We start from the raw sequence: 18,083 nt of genomic DNA on the forward strand, positions 1-18,083 counted from the left end.
CTTTTATTTCAGAATCTATTCACGCATCGAATCATGATTTTGTTAACATTCAAAACGCACACACAAATAAAAACAGGCCTCAGATTTTAAATGTAACATTAATTAAAAATCCGAGATATCCAATTATGAGTGAGTGAATTAATTGAGTTTAGTTATTTAGCTTAGAAAGAATTTCTTTTATTTTTGTTATTATTGGCAGTAATCAGATAAAGCTGTTTTTTTATCTTATTCACCTGATATCTTACTCTTGCTCAAAGATTATTTTGAAAATGTTGATTAAATAAAATTGTATTATTGCATTTCCAGTCCTTTTGTTTTCTATTTTTTATTCTATTTTATCATTTTGTTTCAGAGTTGTGATTTTTAAGGAAATTAAATAATAATTTTCTAAAATATAACATGCACATACTTTTTTTGATCATTGTATTGTTGATTATCATTCACGTCACATCGCTTCGGAATAGAAACCAGCTTAATTTACACTATGTTGTGTATTGTGCTTAAATTATGGATTGTATTCATCATTTCGGTCCATATAAATAATTATATGGCACCTACCTATATATCGCAGTACTGCGAGTTGACAACCCTTACAAATATCCCAATTTAACCCTTAACCGTGTCAATTTACCCCGGACGCTGGGTAAATTGGGACGGCCATTATTTTACCCATTATTTCTTTAAATTGAATAATTAAAATAATGTAACAGTTTTTATCACCTAGGTACGTTCAAGACTCAACTTATTTCTTTGGTTGAGCAGTGACTATTTAATTGGAACTATGTTAAAATTCAATCTGAAGTTCGATTTTGTCCCTATTTACCCCACTTTACGGTATCCCTTTTTACGAAAATTGCGCGGACGGAGGAGTATGAAATTTTCCACACTTATAGAGCATATAGAGAAGAAGTGCACAATGCTAATATTTTTTTTAAATAATGCATAAAAGATACATTAAATCAATAAAGAAAACATTACACACACTACATACCATGTATATGACGCACACACGCATGCATACTATTTATTGTCAAACTTTTGTTCTTGACGTCTGTTGTCAAATTGGGAATAGATTAAATATTGTTTGTCTTTGTTAATATTTTTTATAGTGTAGTCTTGGAGAAATTTGTGATTATAGAAGTATAAAATACAATCATTCAATTAATTATAGTGGAATTTCGACTACTGCGAGACCTCTAGTCAACATAAATGGATATCATCAGCAATAAAAACATTAAACATATTATGAATACAAAGCAGACAACGAAAGGCAAATTTTAAGTAATAGTTCAGTAATAGGCCACTTCTACTATATATTTAGTCGCTCTTACTGAATAAAATTTACTTTGAATATCGACTCCACAGTCTTTGTATTTATTTTCAAATAAGATTAAAGTAACACAGACGGCTCTTAAGTTTTATAATACCCATGATTGTAAACTTAGTCATTCGAACACGTTCTAGACATAAGCTGAATAGCGTTTGCTCGTCAAATAAATGTACATTTTACACTTCTAAGGTCAATGGGATTAAACTTTTAAATATATCTTTCTTTATTCTACAGGTATCAGATTGTTTTCGATCATTTAAAAATGCTATTATCAGCAGATAAGCCCACTATCTACCTGATATTAGGCGTTTACCGAAGGCATGAAATGTGAATACATTAATAAAATTGACAACTCGATCAATAAGTAGAATTGGATTAGGATAACGCCAAACCAACATTTCAAATCAAAACACTTATTTTTGTTAGGGCACAACTAGACAAAATACAGGTGCGAGCGAGCTGCTTTAAAAAAAATCGATATTCGATTTAAAACATTCCAGACTCTAGTTTCTCGCTAGACGCGTTGAGAAATGAAATATTGAAGATTTTTCGTGCACCAGACATCTACGGGAATACCTACTAGTGAAAGCTTTGATTAGAAGATCAAATTTCACAATCGCGATTCTGTAGAACGTTATTATCTATTCTAATAGTTTGAATATTATTGACTGCTATCGAGCAAGGTTATAAATATTATTGAATGAAACTGTGTATGGATGGGTCACAGGCCGTATGTGCTCGTAAAGTGCAATGGTCAACCTCGAGAAGATCTAGAAAAACTGTAGCATTCGCTTTAAAACCAAAGCGCGCTTAGTGCGGGCACTGGAATTTTCCATATTTCGCTACGGAGCGGAGACATGGTGCATGGAAAGCGGCGATGGCAAAAATATCGATGCCTTTGAAATGTAGGTGTGGCGGAGGATACTCCGAATACCATGGCCTGCCATGAGAACTAACGAATCCATTTTAATAGAGCTCAACATCCAAAAAAGGCTCTCTGCCATCTGCCAAGACCGTAATATGAGCTTTTCCGATATCGTAATATGGTCTCCCAGATATGAACATTACAGAAGCTCATAATAAATAAGCGCTTTGTATCGCATAGAAGGCAAGTGCGCTGTAAGCAGAAAACCAGCCAGGTGATCACATCTGGTTAAGAAAGCGGTTGGTGGTAGCTTGTACCGTGCGGTCCATGCCATCCATGCCAAGTCGCATGTGGTCGCGATCCTCAGTAGTGAGGGAACGATGTAGAAGAAAAGAGATATTTCAGCAATCACTTAAAACCAGCTGGTCCATGATACTGTTGAAAGCAATTAAAATTGTCTTAACTTTCCCTACGTTATCTAACAAATTGGACCAGCTAAAATTATTTTTATTAAACGCATCAAAGATAAGGTGCCAGTAATTTTAAAGAGAACTTGTATAAACATGCCGAATAAAAACCAATTTCTTTGATTGTGACAGTAAAACTCGATGTTTAATTAAACAATAATTGTCAATTCACCAAAACCTTCTATCAAGATAATCCATATGATCAAATGACACGGTTCACCTTTCACGAGTTGTGTAAAATCAACGACCTTTGTAATTCCATTAAAGTTAAGCCGCATTTAAGGTCGCTGCTAAAAATATTTATATTACGTTTGACGATGTGGTTAACCTTTTCACTGTCCGGGTCAGGTGCGCGGTGAAGGAAGCGGAAAATGACTTCAGATTCGAAAAAGCTATCATAACAGAATATTAAAATACAATAAAGGAAAAAGTTTTTTCCACTTAACCTAGAGTTTAGTGTAAGCATTTATAATGATATTATAATGATTCTCGTCCAAAATCCCTCAACGCCTTAAGATAAAGGTTTACAACCAATGTGTTACCAGTGATGACTTACGGTTCCGAGACGTGGTTCTTCACAAGGGATTTTTTTAGAAAGCTTAGTGTAGCGCAGCGAGCTATGGAGAGGGCTATGCTTGGTATTTCTCTACGAGATCGAATCAGAAATGAGAAGATCCGTAGAAGAACCAAAGTTGCTGACATAGCCCGTAGGATTAGCAAGCTGAAGTGGCAGTGGGCAGGTCACTTAGCGCCAAGATTGGACGACCAATGGGGCAGAAAAATACTCGAGTGGAGACCACGTACTGGCAAACACAGTGTGGGACGACCACCTACCAGATTCACCGAAGACCTGGTGAAAATCGCTGGGTGACGTTGGATGCAAGTGGCAACGGACCGGCCACACTGCACATCAGTTGGAGAGGCCTATGTTTTCGTAGTAGACAGTAGACAGGCTGAGATGATGATGAATGACAAAATAAAAAACATAGAACCAAAAACGGATAAAGTAAAAGAAACACACACAAACTAAGAAACAGAAGAGTCTATTCTTATGGCCAGTTCCAATGGATATAGGTACTATTGGAGATATCACCCAAGGAGGGTAGCCGTCAAACGGGCGACCGACCCTAAAACTCATGCCAAATCCCTATACAGCATGAAAAGAAGACACGCTGCGCCGACCCCAAAATGTGGTATGAAGACAAGAAGGTGTCATAATGGCCTAAAGGATAAGACGGTGCATTCGTATCGAGCGATACCACTGTACCAATATTCGAATGTCGCAGTCTGACACCAATTTTTCTAATGAAATACGTCCTTAATAAAAATTCACGAATTACTTCCACAATTAAGGAATAACATCGTGTAATAAAAATCAATATCATAAAAATTATAATATGCATAATAACTGGCGGTAAGGCGACTTGTGGATCCGCACGGGTATGTATAACCACCCTGCCTATTTCTGCCGTGAAGTAGTAATGCGATGCTGCCCTACCCTTCAACCCGAGTGTAGGGTAGGACAGTCGTTGTACTCTAAAAATGAGATTTTGAACTCATGTTTCAAGATGGGTGGCGGCACTAACGTGCTTGATGTCTATGGGCCCCAGTGACCACTCAATACAAGATGGACTGTGAGATCGTCCATTCACCTTAGCAATAAAAATAAAGGAATAAAAAAACAATCATAATAACTGAATCGTACTAACAACATGCTTAGCCTTACATATAAATACAAGTTCTGAAATCATTCGGGTCGTTGGTTTGCCGAGCAATTAGATTCGCTCAGTGGAAGATCGTTCCATTACCGTTTTTCTATGAGGGAAATTGTAAAAGATAATGTGATTTTAATATCGCAGTTTTATTATTAGGTACTATCAAAGCTTTTTTTACAACAACAATAACAATAATAATCTATGAAATAATACATATCAAGAGATCTTTTTGCGCAACGAACCAACGACAGTTAGCTCCCACTTGGTTTTTTTTAAAACAATAACTTAATTATGTTCCTACCATTACCGAAGTCCATGAGATCGACGGTCATTCAAAATCTAATAGACCATATTATGATGATACTGTAACATTAAAATCAGGAGAACATCTTAAAGAAATCACAACAAAAGTAAAATTAAATTTAATGCTTCTGTTGTAATTTAGGCAGCCCTTTTTTGTTTGATTTTCATATGTTTGTGTTTTGATCGACAACAAGGGTCTTTGTTTAACTAGTCTGCATTATAAGATATGTTCTTAACTACGACTTAAGACTAGATCTTTTGAGTGATTAAAAAACATCATAAAATTTACAAGTTGCAATAACAAAATTATCATAATTCTTTTGTGAGCTTAAAGAGTCCTACACTCTTTTTCTGATTCGACCCAGTATTAAAACTGCTTCTTAAATCGTGAGTCAACTATACCTATTTGAAAACACCCTTGAAAGCATAGTTGAATCAAAAACTTTTTGATTTTAAAATTTAGATGAGGATTTTTAACCAATTACCTAATTTTTGTGGCAAAAGCGCCATAACATAATTGGTTACTAGGCCAAAGCACCGAACCTCAACCTAGCAACTTCACAGCCCCCAGTGTAGCTGTATACTAAGCCTAACTCTCAAATTTTGATATTCAATTTTACTGTCAGGTAATGCAAACACATGTATTATTTTTTAGACACATTCATACTTCCGTAAGATAGGTAATTGAAATAAAAAAACTGGGAACAAATCATGCATAGTCATCCGACCGCATTCCCTGTATTGTAGGCACCAGAGACATACATACTTATATGCGTTTAAATATTATATTATATGCAAATATAATATATAGATAATAAACACCCAGACAAGGGGCAAGCATGTTCATCATACGAATGTTAGCCCGATTTGGGAATCGAAACCACGACTCCAAGTGCAACAGTCAGAGGCGCTAACTGTACTCCCGAATCAGTCAAATCAAGTTACCATAAAGCTTCGTTAATTTGCATAGATCGGTACAGAGAGAGAGAGAGAGAGAGAGGAGAGAGAAATAGAGAGAGAGAGAGAACATACTTTATTGCACACCAAAACACAATTAACATCAGAAAACAGTCAACAAGCAGATACGTTTGTACAATAGGCGGTCTTATCGCCAAAAGCGATCTCTTCCGGTAGAACCGTAGAACTGTTTGAAGAACGGGACGTATTGAAGTTATCTTAATCCTGATTTCGTTGCATTTACTATGGCTTATTAATATCCATAGTATGTTGTTAAAAGTAAAGACAAAGAGGTTAGTCATAGCTGACTAGTAATTTAATTTATTAGTAACTAGCTGACCCGGCAGACTTCGTAGTGCCTCAATCGATAAATAAAAGACCTAAACTTTTATATAAAATGAACAAAAACAAAAGGAATCCGTCCGACAGGGGACACATCAAAGGAAAAACAAAATTCTTATTTTCATTTAATTCCGAGCATTTTCATATTTATCTACCTTTTAAACCTTCTCTGGACTTCCACAAATAATTCAAGACCAAAAATAAGCCAAATCGGTCCAGCCGTTCTCGAGTTTTAGGGAGACTAACGAACAGCAATTCATTTTTATATAATATATAGATAGAAGATAGATATCCGACCGACTGTACGTGATTCGTTCCCAATTGCTATTATTTATTTTTATTAGTATAAATAAATACCTTTTGACAAGTGGCCAACATCTATAAAAGTCATAAATAAGATTCAACATTAGAACCGTGACTCCTGTTTCTTTGGCAAGCATACTCAATGCTCCAAGTACCACGCTCAGCCATACATACTTCTTGTTGTTTGCCGGTCTGTGAACAGAATGGTATTAGTTAGAAATTTATATCTAATGTAGCAATACGTTTTCTGCGTAATGACTTGATATAATAATATAAAAGTCTGAACCAACATATATTAGCTTCAGTCTTGCTAGATTTTAGCATAATATAAAAAGGTGCGGCTTCAGTAATAACTATTGGAAATAGCTATCCTATAATCTAGAAATATAATATAAACGAATCTAGAAACTCTAAAATTAGAAATTGTTTTTCTTCATAATATTATGTTTCTTACTAAGACTCGTTTATTTGCAAGAAAATATACATATATCAGTTATGAACAAGTCGAATACACAACGAAACAAAATATTCGTGTACATCATTTTAAAATAAATAGAAACATGCTTTACATTAAAAAAAATTGCGATTTTAAGGTATGTAGGTTACATCGATTTCGAATCACGATTTTTTTTCTGTCTGTGTATTTGTTTCTTGGAGAATTACAAAAAAAACACCTATGCTGATTTTGGCGTTCGTTTTTTTAAGTTTGAATTGGTGATTGCAATGTAATAATAATTTGCGCATTTATTATTACTAGAGGTCCCGGAGTAGTCGAAATTCGACTATAATTAATTGGAATTGTAAGTTTGTACACTATTATGATTGTATTTTATACTTCTATAATCACAAATTTCGCCAAGACTACACTATAAACAACATTAAGAAAGACAAACAATATTTAATCTATTCTCAATTTGACAACAGGCGTCAAGAACAAAAGTTTGACAATAAATAGTATGCATGCGTGTGTGCGTCAAATACATGGTATGTAGTGTGTGTAATGTTTTCTTTATTGATTTAATGTATCTTTTATGCATTATCTTTAAAAAATATTAGCATTGTGCACTTCTTCTCTATATTCTCTATAAGTGTGGAAAATTTCATACTCCTCCGTCCACGCAATTTTCGTAAAAAGGGGTACAAAGTTTTTGCTTCACGTATTAATTTATTATTATTTTAACGATAGAAACCGAAAATAAACAGCATCACCACCATTTTATCGTTCAAGCAAACGTTTGCTCACTTCTAGAGTCACCCAAACTCACTACACAATCCTAACCATTTGCTATTACAGTCAGATAAATAAGCAAATAACAGGCATTTTGGATCGATGGGATTTAGTTGGTAGTCGGTTCTGTAGGGTAAGTGCCTCACGGGCTTTACTCAAGGCGTAGTCTCCTAGGAGGAATTGTAGGAGAGGACCTTGGTCTTCTACTGCTCTTTCTCTACTTCTCTGGAGTTCAACATAGCCTGGTCTGTTACCCCCCTTCAACCAGGTACGTAAACCGATTCCCCAGCGTTAAATAAAAGGCATAACTATTGGATAAAATGTATTATGCAAACTATACTGGTATTCTTTTGTCTTTATTTCACTATGTACATATTTGAATACATTCCATTGTAGACTATTCAGCGGATTAAACAAATGCCTTGTTCAAAGAAAAAATACAAAAGAGAATTTCAATAGGATTTGGGTACTGAAATCTTATTACGTTTTTACAATGGACTTTTTTTTAATTAAATGAGCTGGGTAAGGCTATCTGGTATTAAGTAATTTCCCAATGATACTACGACTCGAATGACAGTAATCTATACTAATATATATATCTTCAGTGGTTTTTACGGTTTTTCCGTTATAACTACTGAACCATGCATCCGATTGACTTGAAACTTGGTATCCATGTAGAAAATGCATCTAACTAATGCATAGGCTAATATTTATATGAGTGTTGAACTTCCTTATAATAATGACAATAAATAATAATGTTAATTTTAAATGCCCAGTGAAGCGTATATGTATATATTACCTGTGATAAACAAGTAGTGAAGACAAAAAAAATATACAAGCCAATACGTCAGCTCTGCCCACAACTCCCGCTACCTGTGAAAGACAAGGAAATGTCAACAAACGACTTTTGAAATGTTGAACTTAATCCTAAATACTCCGATTAATATCCCATCGATAGCATACCAATATCCATCCAAACAATCCTCTGTGAAAATTCTTCGTATACTTTCGTGTCTTGATATTTACTTGAAATCTGATAGAATGATGTTCTGTGAACTTGTAATGGATGATACCACGTATCTTGGATCATCATCATCATCATCAGCCTTTATCCGCCCACTGCTGGACATAGGCCTTCCCCAGTGCCTTTCACTGAATGCGGTCCTCCTATCTTGGATGCTTTTGAAGAATACGACAGCCACTACATCAGTGGAGTGAGTTACTATCACACGTTTTATCACCAAGCGAATTATAAGATTTTGCCTGTCGAAGTTGGCAGTAAAAACTAAGCAAGGTTTTCTTAACTTTCCATATTCGGCAAAATGTACCCAGATTCTGTATACCTAAGTTCTATCATTGCTATTCCGGCTATTAACGGCCATCTGGTGTAGTGGTAAGTGACATGGTCACTACACAAGGGAGTCGCGGGTTCGAATCCCGCCAAGGGAAGATATTTGTATGATAAATATAAATGTCTTTTCCAGGGTTATGGATGTATATTAAATATGTGTATGTGTATAATAAAAATCTTATATTTATTTCCGTTATCTGGTACCTGTAACACAAGTTCTTTACGAACTTATCACGGGAACAGTTAACGTGGCATGACTGTTAGTAAATATTTATTTATTTATTTATTCCGATCGAGAATCAAACCTCACTGTCACATCTTTTTTTTTTATTGCCTTTGTAGGGAGACGAGTGTACGGCCCACCTGATGGTGAGTGGTTACCATCACCCATGGACTTCAGCAATGGCAGACCCAAGCCGCTGCCTACCGTTAAGTACTCTCCACAAGCCTCGTTTGACGAAGGATATGCCATAGCGCTCGGGAAGCACCGTGGAGGGGAGGGAGCTCATTCCAAAACCGGATCGTACGTGGCAAAAAAGATCTCTGGAAACCGCACTGTGGATGAACGCAGTGGCTCCAGGTAGTATGGATGAACTCTACTCCGGTGACGGGCGGTGCGACGGTAAAAACGAGATGATGGTATCATCTCAAACAATTCCTCAGAGCACTCCCCATGGAACAAACAGTCCAACTATGAAGAGATCCGTTTTATGTCAAAAGCTACCGGCACAGCGACAGATCGTCCTCAAATCGTTATACACACTTTTATATAGCGCTACCGACCAATTGTAAATAAATAAGGGGCTGTAAAAACGGTAATTTACAATTTCAAACACGGTTAATGGCCGCAATACAAAATTTACAGCGTAATGACTATTAAATGTTAACGTGGAATTGTGTACTTAGCTTATTTACAGTTTTTATTGAATTAGTATAATATGATTATAGTTCTTTTTTGCGAGGAAGAAGGGTGACTATCTCGAAAAACTACCCATCATCGGAAAAGTGGAAAAGAAAGAGGTCAATGAGGCGTAGTCCCATGCGCTGGTCTGTACAAATTAAGTCGACTTTGGACTCCAACATCAATGTTCACTGCGTAGAGGACAGGAAAGAAAGCCCATTTGATTTCAGTGACAATTTTGCAACTTTACAAGAAAGCCATTTAAAGTTAAAATTTTGGAAAAATATCATAACCAAAAACTTCTTCAGCTATCTGATTGGGGTAAACTTAATTGGAATTCAATTAAAAACATCGAACTGTTGATACTAATACCAAATAAAACGGATACTAATACCAATTATTACTTACAAGGACAAACATCGCGTATTAAGCGAAACGGAAAAAACCAAATACCCTTTCGCCCTTCGATGAGGTCTTTGTTTTATTTTTCATTTTTTATTGCTTAGATGGTTGGACAAGCTCGCGGCCCACCTGATGTTAAGTTGTTACCGGAGCTCATAGACATCTACAACGTAAATGCCGCCACCCACCTTGAGAAATGAGCTGTAAGATCTCACTTTTAAAAGTACAATGGCTGCCCTGCCCTTCAGACCGAAACGCTATTTCACGGTAGAAATAGGCAGGGTTGTGGTACCTACCCGTGTGGACTTACAAGACGTCCCGCCACCAGTAAAAAATATGTTATATTTTGGACGTTATTACAAAGTTAAGTCGTACACTGTGTGCATTACAAAATCTTACGTTACGGGCGTTTTTTCCCGGTTATAGTACCCCTCCGCATCGTCCCTTAAGGAACTTCGTTCCAAAAAAATTTAGTGTAAGTATTTAAAAACAATCTTACCGCCTCGGTATGAATAGGGTGAACGGCAAATAGCAGGGCGGCGAGCGCGGCAAAGGGACGTTGCAGGCGAGCTATGGTGACGCACGCGCGGGCCACCAGCGCGCAGCACGCCGCGTGTAAGGCCACATTGCAAGCGTGCCACCACCACGGCCGCAGTCCAGCTAACGCGTAGTTTAGTCTACAACAAGGGAGACGTTATACTTAGTTAAGGCTTCGTCAAACAGAACGCGTAATTAGCGCGCGTCAGAACGCTAAACTGACGGCGCGCTATGACGCCGAGATGTGTTGTACTACTATGGTAACATACCGTTCAAACAGAGCCCCAGAGCTATAAGTACACAACGCTCTGTCGCGGCATTAGGACGCTTTGACGTCAGGCGTTGTAATTTTTTACAAATTTTATTTTAGCGTCCGAGTGAATGTGTATTAAAATACTGGAGAATGCCCGAAAATTTGATAGAAATAAGTAGAAAATACCCATGCTTGTACAATGCCACATCTGAATCACACGAAGTCTTAATACTTTTAAATTTTCACACTGCTATCGAAAGGCACTATGATTTGGCGAATACGTTGCGTCAAGGAGAGTTCGGCTCATCTAGTCAATTTGTGTGACATGTAAAGAGCGCGACGTCAAAACGCAGCGCTAAGTACGTGTTCTGTTTGACGAAGCCTTTAAACATTCAAAATGAAGTATCTATACTTACTAGTGGTCCCGCAGTAGTCGAAATTCGACTATAATTAATTGAAATTATCAGTTTGAACATTATTATGGTTCTATTGTAAAGACTATTTATTATACTTCTATAATCACAGATTTCGCCAAGACTACACTTTAGACAAATAAGACAAACAATATTTAATCTATTCTCAATTTGACCATAGACTTTATGCAATAAGAAAAGTTTGTTAATAAACGAATAGCACTATGCAAGCGTGTGTGTGTCAAATACATGGTAGTGTATGTAATGTTTTCTTTATTGATTTAATGTATCTTTTAAGCATTATTTTAAAAAAATATTAGCATTATGCACTTCTTCTCTATTTTATCTATATGTGTGGGAAATTTCATACTCCTCCGTCCGCGCAATTTTCGTAAATAGGGGTACAAAACTTTTGCTTCACGTATTGATATATAGATAATATTATAAAGCTGAAGAGTTTGTTTGTTTGAGCGCGCTAATCTCAGGAACTACTAGTCAGATTTGAAAAATTATTTCAGTGTTAGATAGCCCATTTATTGAGGAAGGCTATAGGTTGTATAACATCACGCTAAAAACCAATACAAGCGGAGCAACAATAAAGAATGTTTCAAAATCGGGTCTTTTTCCTTTTTGAGAGCTTCCCTGCGTGCGCTGCAGAAACGTTAAGTTAAAGTTTCGCTAAAATAATTTACGACAGAATTGTTCCCCTTTAAAAGCTATAAAAAAAGTCCGCGACAGCATATGTCTATATGTTAAGGTTAGCTCACTATAACGTTTTTTATGCTAACCAAATTTGTTTTAAAATAAAGCATTATTTTGAACTATTCCACGCGGACGAAGTCGCAGGCAAAAGCTAGTCTTGTTATAAGTAAGGCTCTTCATTGCCGAAGGCTGTGTCTAGTTTGAAATGCTAACCACTCGATGCACCATACTTCCCTACCTCATCCTGTCTTCGGCGGTCTTTATAGCCTCAGCGATTGGCAGGCCAGTGAGCGTCTTTATTAGAGCAGACCAGGGGTAAGTGAGCGTCTGCGTGGTCTTCTCTCGTCAACCTGACCAACTACCATCAGCTTCTCTAAGTTATCGGGGTCTCTACGAGCGATGTGACCGAAGGACGTGAGAATACGTTGGAAGCTTATTTCTGCCGTGAAGCAGTAATGCGTTTCGGCTTGAAGGGTAGGGCAGCTGTTGTAACTATACTGAGATCTTAGAACTTATATCTCAAGGTGGGTGGCGCATTTACGTCGTAGATATCTATAAGCTCCAGTTACCACTTAACACCAGGTGTGAGCTCGTCCACCCATCTTAGCAATAAAAAACAAATAAAAAATCTACATTATTCTTTATAATGGATAAAAAGATCTTTTTTTTCTACAATTCTATGACGTAGTCGAACTAATTAGTCCCTTGGAAATTCAATATTGTATTTGAGGAACACACAGGGTATGGTTCACCGGGTTTCAAATTATTTTTATAACTAGTCCATCGACAGCACAATTCGAGTAGTATCATTCAATTCCCTATTCAAACGATTGACAAGTTAAATCAATTCAGCCGAATATGTTGATATGACTGCGGTGCGATTCTCCAATTTAATAAATTTTCTCCGTTCGTGGAGCGATAGTTTTAATGAGAAAAAAAGTAAATATTTTATTGAAATAAATTGGATAATCATTTGATCAGTTTTACGAGAAATTCTTTTAAGTACGCGTATGATTCAACAAAAATAATCAATTGTTTGTTCCGCCTTCGTGAGCTTCAGAATGAAATTGAATATCGTTTTGTCATTTGACTACTACTATAATTAGTAATTAACTACTACTACTACTACTATACTACTGAGTAGTTTTATATGAGGCTACATTAAATTTATGCTGTTGAATTTACTATTACGTTTCAAAGTAATTTACGCAGTGCATTTTATTATTTTTAAATGCATTGTGATCTAAAATTCAGGTAGTGTATATGAGTAGCTGTTGTAGTTTTAATTATTTCATTGTTAAGTTAAACTATATCATTATTTAATACGTAAAAACATTGTAAACTACTTTTTTTATGATTGAAGGATTACTGGTGGCCCGGAGGCCTTTTCAGTTTCACCAGGACAGGTGGGCGAGCAAAGGCTCAGCCAGAAGGGGTGGGATTTGCTAACAGCTGCCCGAGCGCCTCTGAAGGAGACCTAACAACTCAAGAGCAACTTCTTCGCGAATGAATCTACTACCGGATCGGAATCGTGACCCACTGAGAAGATTCGGCGAGAAACTCAGCGAGCTGATGCATGGATTAGGTTGCACGTCGACCTCTTCGTCGAGTTCGTTTGAAGTTTAAAACGCAGTAGACAGTTATTTGGCTGTGTCCCTGGGATGTCACGCACGACCATGACCGTTGACCGTCACTTGGGCCGTATCTCTCGAAAGCAATAACAAACACACGGAAATTCACGTCCCCAGAACATAAGACTACTTTAAAAACTTCATACCAACAACCTTCCTTAAGTTTGATCTTAAAATAGCTCACATCAGCAATATTAGAAGCCTACACGGAAACAGAGATCGAACCAATTCCATTTGACGTTTCCCGACGAAACCAAAGAAATAAGATGATAAAAATAAGTATTGTACGATTAAGCTTGTACCTCCGCCGATAAAAACTGATTGTATCTCTCTATGACTGTAATAAATATATATTAAGGATTACGTCTTTGATGTCAAGCAATAACATTCTGTGTTTACTTTTTTCTTCAGCTTAAAATTGTATCGGACTTGATATAGCTTTTGAAATTAAAAAGCTAGAATTTATCGCTGTAGTAGCTACTCAAGTCAAAAGTACATGGGTAGATGTCTTGAGACACGAGCCGTTGTCTCAATTCTATGTGAATATTTATAATATTTTCAGGGACAAATGTTGTATTTAAACAGATAACTATATTGGAAATATCTTTTCCTTTTTTGTTTTAGTTTCAAATCGCTAATGTCCCTTATTATGAGAGTCATTAAAGGATCTTCATTTGGAAGGAAAACAGTGGATTCAAAACATTAAAATTTACTACAGGGAAAAATTGTCGAGATAGTAGTCTGTATCAATCTTGTATAAAAACAGGTAACCCATGAAATTGAGCAGTTATTCATTTGTCAATAATTTATTTGTTTTCTTTGAAATGATCGTTCGTTTCCATCCAAGCAAAATGATTAGTTGAATTATCCAAGCATGATTTTTACTTTGATTACACAATTTATTCTATTACAATTTTTCCACCAGTGATTTGATATCCATCGAATTATGGTCTAATTATAGTCGTCGTGGCCTAAAGGATAAAACGTCCGGTGCATTCGTGTTGAGCGATGCATTGGTGTTCGAATCCCAGGCAAGTACCAATTTTTTTAATGAAATACGTACTCAATTCACGATTGACTTCCACGGTGAAGGAATAACATCATGTATAAAAATCAAACCCGCAAAATTATAATTTGCGTAATTACTGGTGGTAGGACCTCTCGTGAGTCCACACGGGTAGGTACCACCACCCTGCCTATTTCTGCCGTGAAGCAGTAATGCGTTTCGGTTTGTAGGGTGGGGAAGCCGTTGTAACTATACTTGAGACCTTAGAACTTATATCTCAAGATGGATCGCGCATTTACGTTGTAGATATCTATGGGCTCCAGTAACCACTTAACACCAGGCGGGTTGTGAGCTCGTACACCTATTTAAGCAATACAAAAAAAGAATTAGTATCGTTTATCACCACACACAAAGTGAATTTCGATAAAATTTCAAGCAGGCCCATATGATTATAATGAAGTGTACAAAGCCCAGTTGGTCACTTATATGATTAATGACCATTGTTTGTTTGTTCAAAGTTCTCGTTAACTTAAATTTTGCTTTCGTACTTTGTTTGTACGGGGCCCGGCATCAACTTGTTTTAAGTATACTGACCCGCTCATATTATATTTATGGTGTAATTATAATGACGGTCCGGTGACTTTGTTTTCGTTCCACGACATCAACACGGTCAGCGAATGAATATTGAGTGGATTTTCACACCCACGATAATAATAATATCTTGTTGTGTAATTACGGGTTAATGGTTTTTTCTTTTTTTTTTTATCAGAAATGTAATGTTTTTTGGGCATACGTGTTAATATAATATTGTTTTTGCAATGGTCCTCCAGGTAAACGGTATTTAAAAGGAATACTGTTTTGTCTCGACTGTGGGAGCTAGACACGATATCTAGCTCAAAATAGCATTTATATGTCTGTACACCACCGTCAGAGGAATTCGTCGTCCTGTACGGTAGGCAGCGGCTTGGCTCTGACCCTGGCATTGTTGAAGTCCATGGGCGACGGTAACCATTCACCAATTAGGTGGGCCGTATGCTCGTCTGTCTACAAGGGTAATAAAAAACTCTCAATGTAGACGACGGCATTCACGTTGTAATTGTCTATGGGCTTTTTAGTGACTAAATATTATCAGACCGACTTAATGCTCATTGGTCTACAGTAACAAAAAAAGCACTTGTTACAATTTCACTTTTTTGTCTTCCTCAACTTTATTAACTACTAGCGACCCGCCCTCGCTTTGCTTCGGAAACATTAAATTTTATTATTGATAGCTGAGTCCCGCGATGCTACGATGCGGGTGACGCCGCGGGGCGAAGCTATTCTTAGAAAAAGTAGCCTAAGTTATTCCTTATATCATCAGCTACCATTCTGCGAAGCACTGCTCTTGCTAGGGTCAGTGTTAGCAACACTCCGGTTTGAGCCCCGTGAGCTCACATACACACATTAGGGTGAAGCTGAAATAACCTCTCAAGGCTATCAGCATAGGTAGGAAAAAGAAAAAAAAATGAAATGAAAATGAAAAATGAAAAAAAAAAAAACAATGGATGTCTCGTCAAAATCGTTCCAGCCGTTCCAGAGATTAGCCGGAACAAACAGACAGAGACAAAAATTGTAAAAAATGTTATTTTGGTGTATGTACGGTATATATTCATATGCATGTAGTAAAAAGCGGTTATTTCAATATTACAAACAAACATTCCAATGTTATTTATATGTATAGACAGTAGCTTTGATTTCTCACTTCTCTCTCATACGTAGCAACTGAGTTTATTAGCGACTTAAGCTCGGTTTCTTGTTACCCACAAAAAATCATCAAAATAACCGGGACTTCCGCGTAAATATCAGCTTTTCCCAGTAAATTTGTAATACGTTTGACACGTTCATGTAGAAGTAGGTATTACGTAGGTACAGCCCAAAAGTAGCGAGGTTTTTTCTTTTTGTAATTTAGCCCCGCGCGTGCGGTTTACTTTACAAAAGCTCGAAGCTCGCCTCGTGAATTTTCGTTTCATTTTTCACGACCCACGGCCCAGCAACCACTACGCCATTATGTGCTTAATTTTTTTCACGTACTTTTTCTTGTCCGAGGTATTTTGATGTGAATAAAAATTCATTTAGAATATCATCATTGGCTCACTTTAGACATTGAAATACGATGAAATAATATACATGTATAATATAAACTTTGCAAAATTAATCGTGGCTTATTAATGGCTTCGAGTGAAACTTTTTTTCCTACCTAAGCTGGTAGGTAGCCTTGAGAGGATACCAGCGTAAAGAAGCGCGTAGGTGAGCTCACGGGACAACCAGAGGATGTTGCTAACACTAGAAGAGCAGTGCTTCGCAGAACTTACCACCAGATCGGAAAAGTGACCCACTGAGAAGATCCGGCGAAAACTAAGTGGGTGAGTGAAATTAAAAACAGTAACACCGGCGAGTAATTCAAGAAAGACGATAGCATTGTGAAAATGTATTAAAATAAATCGAGTTGTTCTCCGCATTTTTGTCCTCTACGTGAAAGTTGTGGCGGGTAGCCATCACAGAACACAAGATATTTGACAGATGCCTGAATCTCGCTTACGACGTTTTCAAGATAAGCTCGCATATATACAAGTTCCGAACAACAACATTCGGACCGTCGGTCTACCGAGCAATATCACCCGCTCGGTGGAAGATCTTCCCTTTGTCGTATACCTATAAAGTTAGTTTAGAACCAATAACAAAAAAAAAAACTAAATGTGTGCAATTCACACGTGGTAGAAGTGAAACCTTCCAAAATTAAAATACAATTATCCTAAACGTCTTAAGTATATGTAAAATTTTGTCATTAGTAATTAATTGTAAGGTAGCGCCCTCTGTGAATTGATATTTTAATTTCACGTATAATCCTAAATTAAAATTCACTACAAGAGCTTTCATACACACGTTAGTATTAAAAAAATCTCACAGATGGTGCTGTATTAAATAGTATGTATATTTCTGTCTCATTCTTTGCTGGCTTCATCCTACACATTTTTGTATTTGTGTCTCTTACCTGTCGTTTTTCCGTTGCATCCGGTTTGAAATCACAACGATTCCAAAGAAGTTTTCACTTCAAAAATCTACGTGGACATAAAACAAAATATTTCGTAAAAGTGTGTTATTAAAATGGACAACGATAAATCGTATTTTAAAAAGGTTTTGTAGCAGCGTGGTGTGCACTGTCTCGTGTGACGCGGTAAGCCTTTCCCCAATTACCGTCGCTCTAGTATGCAACTTGAATAAACATTGTAAATGAAATATCTAAAATGATGAGTACTTATTTATATTTGATCCGACAAACCAAGTTTATTTTATGTATACATTGTTTTCGTTTTTTATTTATTGCTTAGGTGGGTGGA

The 18,083-nt window shown here is 36.7% G+C and overlaps 1 protein-coding gene across 1 annotated transcript in view; it reads right to left on the reverse strand.

Annotated features, from left to right (window-relative positions):
- LOC101735558 (protein O-mannosyl-transferase TMTC1) overlaps positions 1-18,083 on the reverse strand; it is a 153,758-nt gene that overhangs the window by 13,977 nt on the left and 121,698 nt on the right. The window contains exons 3-5 of the mRNA XM_038015019.2: positions 10,664-10,841; positions 8,310-8,383; positions 6,337-6,474 (exon numbers count right to left, since the gene is read on the reverse strand). Of these exons, the coding sequence (XP_037870947.1) occupies positions 6,337-6,474; positions 8,310-8,383; positions 10,664-10,841 (390 nt within the window). The remainder of the gene's footprint in view (positions 1-6,336; positions 6,475-8,309; positions 8,384-10,663; positions 10,842-18,083) is intronic.

This window comes from Bombyx mori, chromosome 13 (assembly GCF_030269925.1).
Source record: "Bombyx mori chromosome 13, ASM3026992v2".
Classification (NCBI taxonomy): Eukaryota; Metazoa; Arthropoda; class Insecta; order Lepidoptera; family Bombycidae; genus Bombyx; species Bombyx mori.